General features: G+C 32.2%; 1 protein-coding gene across 1 annotated transcript; it reads right to left on the reverse strand.

The window, feature by feature from the left end:
• Window positions 1-4,555: 4,555 nt before the first annotated feature.
• LOC129794770 (uncharacterized) lies at window positions 4,556-8,197 on the reverse strand. The gene is made up of 2 exons (XM_055835628.1): window positions 8,043-8,197; window positions 4,556-7,943 (listed from the first exon to the last, which is right to left on the reverse strand). Exons 1-2 carry the CDS (start codon window positions 8,097-8,099, stop codon window positions 7,560-7,562), a joined length of 441 nt encoding a protein of 146 aa, XP_055691603.1. The 5' UTR covers window positions 8,100-8,197; the 3' UTR covers window positions 4,556-7,559.
• Window positions 8,198-9,392: the final 1,195 nt, after the last annotated feature.

The raw sequence follows: 9,392 nt of genomic DNA on the forward strand, positions 1-9,392 counted from the left end.
TTTCGAGATTTCTTGTGATCAGAGGTCCTAAGCAAAAAGTCTTTCATTCTTATTGTCTTAAGTAAGAAATATTTTGATTTTTGAGGCTTTTTGCAAAATTTCTAATATTTGTAGGCATTAACTGTGCTCTAAGATGACTACTAAGCTGAGGTCTCAAACAAAAATCTTACAATCTGAAGCAAAAACTCAGACTTCTTAAGGTCTCAAGGAAAAAGTTTTTTTGTAATGCTCTTTTATATCGGAAATTTCACTAAAATGTCAATTTCAAAATTTACGCAAAATTTCATTAGTTAATCGCCTCCAGTTTTAGGACAAAAGTGGTCAATTGAATCACACGGATGGGATTTTCTTCATGGGCCTCCTTTCAGCCACTACTTTTTCGGGACTATGCCAAAGATCGGATAGTGCGATAGGATCACCCTAAAATTCACAATCTCACGATACCATCTGCAGTTCATTTTTATTTTGGGCAAAAAAAGGAAGACCACTGAATATTATTAAATTACATTTTTCTCTCCTTGAATTTTTTCCCTTTTTTAACCTTTAAAAAAATGTAGATGGTACGTGATTTCAATTGAAGATTCCTACACAAATGTTGCGTCCAACACTGAAATCCATTTTCCAAAGCAATTCGTTCCACCACGGCAGTCAATGTGAAGGTAAAACTATCAATCACGGACGAAGAGCTTTACACGTGAAAGAAAAAATCTAACTAAGGTTGAATTGCTCTACACGAGAATGGTCCAAAAGACCAAGAGTTAGTTTGAGGGGATCCTTAGGGAGAAAGAAAGGAAATATGCTGCAGTACTTTTTCTGTTTCTTTTTTTAAAGAAAAGGAATCTTCATGAAAAGCACCATCTCTTTCATTTGATCACACACACCGGAGGGACTTTGTTGAGCCACCCCCGACAAAAATGTATGAATATTCCATTTTCAAAAGGGCAAATTCGTCGCGGTTCTATTCGTTCTATTTTAGGAGATTATTGTCCAAAGAAAAAGAAGGAATTCAATGCAGAAATTGTATCCAGAAATCCCCAAATCGATTAGTTCCATCTCGTTTAGTCTCTTTCACGGTGGCTTTTCCAGGTGTTAAAACCGGCAAATTCGAATTTCATCGCAAATATTTCGCGCCAATCTTCCCCAAAACTATTATAATGTATAGAAGCAATTTTGAGGACTTTTCTCGGTACTAATGCGGCACTAATTAATTGACTCCTCTTCCTCCTCAATAGTCATGTAATTGATGCCACTTGTCCTTCAAAAATAAGCTAAAGATGAAGATTTTTTTGTCAAAGAAGAATTATCTTTCAATTTGCTGCTCATTTTTGTCAAAAGAAAATAAAATAAAATAAAATAAATAGGGGAGGGTGGCTCTAATTTGAACCTTTTGCTATTTAATTTACGTCCATTTGGGTGAAAAATATTTTAATTGAATAATTATTCAATGTAGGCGTTATTTATGTACAATTTTCGATTTTGTCGTGAATAAAGCATAGACGCTTATGCTTCATGGAAAAAGTATTTGAACTAAAGAATAAAATGTACTGGTAAGCTGACCAAGCTTACGGGAGCTGTGTTTCTTTCAGTGTACCAATTTTGTGAGAGCAAACTAGAACGCGAATTAATTTAAATATGCGCAAAGTCGGGAAAAGTTGAAAAGTCATACCCTAAGAAATGTTTGGAAGGCCATATCTCGAGAACGGATCCATAGATTTTCATAAATTTTTTTTTGTTTGAAAGGTCTTGAAGTCAGCTATAACATATCGAAAAATGAAAAAAAAATTATGTCGCCATTTTCGAAAAATTCGAGTTCGAAATTTTCGGAAACTTTGTTTTCGATTTTAGCGCCTCTTGCGGTCATTTCTCGAAGTTGCAATGTTCTAGACATTTGTAGGGTTTCACGAAACCTTTCATTTGCGCTTGAGTTGATCAAGATCGGACTTGTAGAACCCGAGATATGACATGCTAACTTTGGAAGGCTATATCTCGAGAATGGATCCATAGATTTTCTTCATTTTTGGCATGAAGCTAGATAATATGGTCAGCTACAACATATCAAAAAATGAAAAAAATTTATGTCGCCGTTTTCGAGATATTCATCGAAAACTAATCGAAAATTTTGTTTTCGATTTTTGGCCCCCTAGCGGTCACTTTTGAAACTTCGGATGTTCTAGAGAGTTGTAGGGTTTGTTGAGATCTTTCATTTGAGCCCGGGTTGATTAAAATCGGTCAAGCCGTTTTCGAGTTATGGTCGATTTTCGATGAAAAATTGTGGCGGCCATATTGGCTAAACGGCTTGACCGATTTTCGAAAATGAGGTATCGTTGGAAAGGTCTTGATGGCGCCTACAACATATAAAAATTTCAGATTTTTAGCTATTACAGGGGCTGAGATATAGCGAAAACAAAATTTTGAGGTTATTCAAAATGGCGGACGCGGGGGTGGGGGGTAAAATTTGACGTCATAATCGGATGTCTTCCAGTCGATATTTGAACTTTGCCGTTTACCGCAAGTCTCTATCTATTACCGTTCTCTTGCAATTTATGGTTGAACCACGGCGGACGGCCGGCCGGACAAAAAATTTTTTGGCGCATACGTTTTTTGGAATGTGGGGACCCTAATTCGTGCTCATCCCAAGTTTGAGCCCGATCTGACGACTTTCGATTTTGCTCGGTACACAAAAGCTGTGTCTGAAAGAAACACAGCTAAAAATAATGCAGTGATTGATGTCCGGAAGAAAATAACCATTTGATGATTACTACTTATCCATTAAAGAATGATTAATTAAAGCTTGTGTTTAGAGTCTTTTAATATATAAAGCATATGCGCATATGCTTCATTGTTTAATTTATCACTTTATGAACACTGACTGCACTTTATTCATTTTCCTAAAGCAAACATAAAACATATTAGGTTCAATGTAGGCGTGATTTATGCATTTTCGTGAATAAAGCATATGCGCCTATGCTTCATTAATAATCTATTTTGATTTTCAGTCTTATCTTCATCCGGCTAGAAAAAGAATAAATAAGAAGAAAAAGTCTTAAAATCTCTCTATTAAAGGTTTTTAATAAACTCTTAATCAATGCAGCACATGCTTCATGTTCAAAAATATTTAACTATACATGGCTAATGCACTTTTCAGCTAGCTTAAGTTGCAAAGAGACAATTCGTTTAACTTGCTTTGAATATCCTTTCTATATCTACTAAACCCCTTAAGTATGCAATATTTTCAAAAATCATCAAAATGAGAACATCAAAATGAGCAGAGTCCTTTGAAAAAGTCCGCACAAAGAGCTGGGTGAGACCTTTATTTGGGTTGTGGCACCCCCGAAAGTGCGAGTCATTGAATTTTTTGGGTCACAATCTTGGTGAAATTCGTTACGCAAAGAAATTATGAAAGGCCATCGATGATGCCTCACAGAAATATCATCTCCCAACATTCTTCTGGCGCATTTTTTTTTTACTTTCAATTCATCCGCAATTCGTTCTGGACCTTAGAAAATGAGCCGTAAGCAGATGGTTTTGACAAAATTTCTTCCTTTAATTATTTGTTGGATGAACTTGAGAAAAAAAAAGGAGAGACTTGGTTGTTGATTTTATCGTAATGGGAACATTTTCCACGCTTCTCCTTAATGACAAGGATAATTTTCTCCATTTTCATAAATTATATACTAATACACTGCTGTTATATTGATTTTCGCTTCTCGGAAGTGACGATCAATTTACGACCCTTCCTGGAAGGTTTATTTATCTCAAAGAAGGATTTTTCTTGAAGTTGTTAAATAAAAATTTTTAAGAAAAAAAATAGGGGGCTACTGATTGTTTTTTCAATTAGAATTAATTTTTGTATATTCTAGAAAAATTAAAATGTCAAATTAGAATCATTTAATGGGGAATTTATAAAACAAAAAATATCTAAAACATTCCTTCAAATTGTTTTATTCTATTTGGAGATGATTAGCCATACTACAGAAGAAGTTTACACGTTTCTGTATGGGAAAACCTCTCATTCGAGAAAGAATTCGTATTTTAGTAAAACAATTAAAATTTAAAACAATCTCCTAAAGAAGATTTCTCATTTTTTTGGCTTTACTTAAAAGTTTTGAAAGGTTTTACAACTTTTATACGTAGATTCCGTAGATTGAAAAGATCGTTAAATTGTTAAGAATAAAAATCAATGACAAAAAAAGTTTCAATTGTCAAAGCTCTGACCAAGTGATCCTCAAAGGGTTAACCTTGTACTTCTTAATACAAAGATTTTTCACATATCTATCATTAAAAGATTTTCCTAAACTTTTTGTAACTTTTCTTCCGACTCATAAAAATAAATCCTGAAAGACTCAAAATGAATAAAGTCCTTTCCCATCATAACCGACAGTCGGTTGGCGAAAAGAGTCCACGGAAGAAGAAAGAAGCGGCTCTTCTTTATGCGCCAGAATCACGTGCTGCAGTACCAACAAAGAAAAAACAACACCTCCAATTGGGACAAGATAATCATTTCCCTTCCACCGAGAGAGTGAGAGAGGAGATTATTTAATAAAAGTCAAAGAGCTTTTCAGGAGAAATATTTCTTCTGTTTATTTCTTCAATTTTTTTTACTGACAAACACAAAATCACACACAAAGAAAAAAATCTTAAACAAATCTTAAGATATAAATCTTACAGCTAAATTTGTGGAGATCATTTGAAACAATTTGTGATGAATTTTACATACTAAATTAACATCTAATGTCTCATATGCTAATGAAGTTGCTTTTCTAGCAGCTTTCTTGGGGCCTTAAATTACGTGCGATCGCATGAGAATTGTATACAGGTAGATAAATTGGCACTTTTCACGATGAAACTTTAACAAATGGAGGGCGATGTCATCTCATTGGGGAATTACTTCCTTCTTATTTTCTTTCTCTCTGTCCCAGAGGCAGAGATTTTATATTTAAGAAAAAAAAAACCATCAACAAAAAGTATTGACAATTGATTGAAGAGCTCAAATTTAGTTGCTTTTCCTCACTCATTTACCACGAAAAAAGCCGAAAAAGAATTATTTAATAAAAGAATTTTTTAAAATAAAGTGAATTTTAAGCAACCAAATAAGATTTTATATCACAATGAAAATCATTAAAGCTTCGTCCCGATTAACTTAAAACTAAAAAAACTAATATTGATTAAGCTCTAAAATGGAAGACAATGATTATTAATTTCCTTATCAAACTAATATCACATGAAAGCCTTAGAAGTAAATGATTGTTATCTTAAAAATCTACAAGCATTGACACTAAATCGGCCTATTTTTGTCCCTCCCCCCAGCGAGGAGCTTTTTAATCTCAATTGAGGGTTTAATGGACAAAAGATAATTTACAAGCAATAAAGCTCTTTAAAAGCTATCACAGTTTAAAAAACTCTTCAAATTGTACATTATGCGAAATTAAAATTTAATATTTGCACTTTGAAAAAATTATAAAAGAAATAATTATTCAGAAAAAAAAATAAAAATGTAAAATTTTCAAATAACGAATTTGTTTTATGATTAAAGCATAATGGATTGTCCAATATTTAACCAAAGAGCTTGAAATGAATGGAAAGTCAAACCAAGTTAATTATAAGACAACCTTTTATTGGGAATTTTAATTCAATTCCTTTTGAAATTTCGTTGAGTCACAGAGAAAAATTAGTGTGAAAGATTTGAAATTAATACTCAAGAAATTTTAAAATAACGCAAAAGAATTAATAAAAAAAATACTAAAGATTTACAAAACCTGTCAAAAAGTTCAAAAAAAAAACAGAAGAGGTAAAAAAAAGACGTAAAAGGAGCATAAAAAATTAAACAAAACGATTAAATACGAATAAAAATCCTTAAAAATCAATGGAAAATATGAAAAGAAAATGTTCCTAAATCAATTAAGACATTTTCTTTTCCCTTTGAAAAGCAAATGCCAAATTTCTCTCGATTCTAGCGCCTCTACTAACGAGTGGAGAAATAAAGTTTCATTAAATCAATTTACGGGAAGATTTTTTCTCTGTGTACTATTTTTACTGAAGAATTAAAATTCTGAACAAATTCGCTATCTATACAAAACAAAGTATAAAAAATATTTAAAAATAAAATTGCACATGTCCCCGATATCGTATACCATGTAAACAAGCTAAAAATGAACAAAAAATAATAAGAAAGCTCACATTTAAAGCTTCGAAGAGAGCGAGGCTTTATAGTTAATTCAGGATTAAACTAGCCCCATCTCATTATTCGTTTAAAAAGAAAACATTGCACAACCCACGCGTCAAACAAAGCTTGAAAAAATTTAGTTTAAAAGTCTCGAGAACAGTTTATACAAAAAGATATAAAAAGCTGAGAAAATTTTGATTAAACTTGTTTGACGCGATAGATTAAGAATTAAAAAATATATATTTCAGAAATAATTAAAGCTTCGATAAAGGAAGTTTCCCCGAGAGAATATAATTCTAAAATAATTCATTTGATTAAATTCTAAAGTTTTTAATTTAAGGGAGTACTCATAAAGAATTTTGTAATTCATTTCACTATTATTTGTATTATTTTATTTGATTAAATTGCATTAAAATCAATTAATTTAATCAATAATAATTGAATTAAAATTAAATTTTTTTATGTTTATTACAGAACGATTATTATGAATCAATTCTTAAATTGATTTAATTGAATTTGTTAAACCAAAATCGAAAACTAAACCACTTTATGAATTTAGAAGAAAAGAAGTGATTTTCCGACAGACAATAATAATTTTTCGGGTTTTTCGTCGGTTAAAAAGGGTTTCTCACTCAGAAAAACTCACGTTTTCCAGAGCTTTCGGCTCCATTTGGAGTCTTCTTCAGTGAATTTAGTTTGAAATTTTAAAATTTATCGATTTTAACTTAATTTAAAGACTGATTTGCTGAACTTTTAAACCCGATTTCATCAATATAGATTAATTGATAAATTTATTAAATTATTATTATTATTTATCGATTGATTACTGTAATATCAAACGTTGAAAAACTTCGACCTATCAATTAATTTATTATCTAAAATAATTTTTCGATTAAAAAATTATCGACTTAAGCAATCTTTTATCAATTAATTGATTCTCTTATACAATTCAAAGATTTAATAAAAGATGATTAGAGAATTTATAAAAATACGAAGAAAATCGAATAAAAATTCAGAATCAACTATGTTCTATTATTGCATTTGCTTCATAGTAGCTCCGTGAGAACTGCCTTAAAAAATTGTCATTAAAGAATATTAAATATCATCGCGAATTTGTGCCAATTAACTAATTCTAAGATTTAAAATTATTAAAAGAAAAATATGCTAATTAAAATTTGAGGGAATATAGTTAAAGCAATTCTACCAAATCAGGACAATCTGTGGGTTTATCTTAAAATCTAATAATTAGAATTTACATGAAAATTGAGGGCTTATGAGATTGTCCTATTTTTAAGGATTCTTTCTTCCTTTTAAAAATAAAAATATTAATCAAAAGATTTTTAAAACAAATTATTCTAAAAGAGATCATAAAGAAATAATGAAAAATATACCTAAATTAGTTGAAATTAAAATTGATGCTGTAGATGGGATGCTGGAGGAGCTCCAAAAATTCATTCTGTTGATTTTCTTCCTCCTCTGCAGCTTCATTGTTGTTGAGATTAACCCCATGGTAGAGGGAGTCATCGCGATATGTTCGATAGCGTCCCGATCTATTGAGATTCTTCTCAATTGTGAAGGTTTTTGCCATAAGATGGGTGAGTTCTAGTGCTGAAAAACCATCCTTGAGGGTGCTTCGTTGTTTGTTATTTAAATGTTCTTTTGCATCACGTTGCTGATGGATATTTTCCACTGTTAGCATCTCTTCAAACTTGTGCCAATATCGGTTGAGATTCACTTTAGCCGATTTGACAATATGTCGTGGAAGCTTTGGCCTCAGTGGCTGCAAAGAAAAAACATTTTAAAAAAGAAAATTAAATATTTTGTAAAAAAAAGTACAATTAATCAGTGAAATGAGAAAGGAATGTTGAAAGATTCTCACCTTCTTGAACATATCTCTCCACGCACTTTCACTTGGATTCTCTTTTGCAACACACATGGTTGATATTTACGTTGGGAATGACCTCGAGAAAAAAGGCACAAAAAGGGAAGAAAATTTCGATACACTGTCCCGTGTTGAGCAACAGGTTGCCTTTGAATCCCTCACACGGAGGGTCAGGCCTTATATAGGCACCGAGGACTCCGCCCTCGACCAAGACATTCCCCCTCCTGTTTTTTCGGGGTTTTTTTCTTCTCTCACAAAAGCACGTGGTAGCTCTTGTGCCGCACAGAGTTGGTGCTTGCGCTTGGCACAACACCAGCAGCAAGCACCACAATATACAACCAAGAAGGAAAAAAAAGCAACATCGACCCCTCCGGAGATGTCGAGAGATGAAGTGAGATAGACTTCATCCTTCATGAACGTGTGTTTACCTCATGCGGAACGTGAGCCAAGAACGTGGATTACCCAAAAGATAGGCGCACTGCAGCTAAAGACATGCTCTTTGCTTTTGGCGCAACTTTTCAATGCAAATTTCCAACTGGGGGGACGTTTTGGCGGTTAAAATTATAATTATTTTTCCATGCTTGAAAGCTCATTACATCTATATTAGATAGATTAATTTAGAGTCATAGAAATCTATGTTTTATTGGGCTTTAAAATTGCTTTTTCAATCCCTTCAGAACTTGCAGAGATTGCAGGAAAGTCTCAGCTTTGAAACTTTCAAACTTTGAATATATTTATCTGTAATATATAGAAAGCTCTCATACCTTTTAAGCTTTATCTATTTTAGCCACAAAAATTGGATTCTATTTTGTCTTTCAGACTGTACTGGAATGTTTCTGTCTAAGGGTGAAATATACTCATCAGAGTTTGGCTTAAGTTTCTCAAATAAAACTTAAGTTTTCTTAAACCAGGCTTAAGATTTTTAAGTTCGCTTCATGTTTCCTAATCCAGGCCTAATTTTTATAGAGCAGGCTTGAATGTTTTAAGCCAAACCTTAGATTTTCAAGCTAGACTTAAGCTCTTTGAAACGGCTTAAATTTTTTAAGATTATAACATTAAGGTTTTAAGCTTAGCTCAGAATGAATCGTGGTTGAAAGCATTTTTAAATGATTTTTACGAATTTTAATGTTGTAAATGGGCATCGAAATTGACAAAAATCACCCAAAAATGCATAAACCTAATTCAGCCTGATCTAACATTTAAACCGTAAAAAGCCAGATTTTTAAGTACTTAAATCCGATTCTGAAAACTATAGTTTGATTAAAAAACTTTGGGTAGCTAACAAACCCAAAAAAATAACTTAACTTTAGCTTAATTTCTTTAAATCTGCTGAGTTTTACGGTTGTC

The sequence above is a fragment of the Lutzomyia longipalpis genome, chromosome 4, assembly GCF_024334085.1.
Source record: "Lutzomyia longipalpis isolate SR_M1_2022 chromosome 4, ASM2433408v1".
NCBI classification, from domain to species: Eukaryota; Metazoa; Arthropoda; class Insecta; order Diptera; family Psychodidae; genus Lutzomyia; species Lutzomyia longipalpis.

Coding starts and splice junctions, on each gene's coding strand:
- LOC129794770 (XM_055835628.1), bottom strand. CDS start 8,099: ATGTGTGTTGCAAAAGAGAATCCAAGTGAAAGTGCGTGGAGAGATATG. Junction 7,944..8,042: donor GGAGAGATATGTTCAAGAAG/GTGAGAATCTTT, acceptor TTTTCTTTGCAG/CCACTGAGGCCAAAGCTTCC.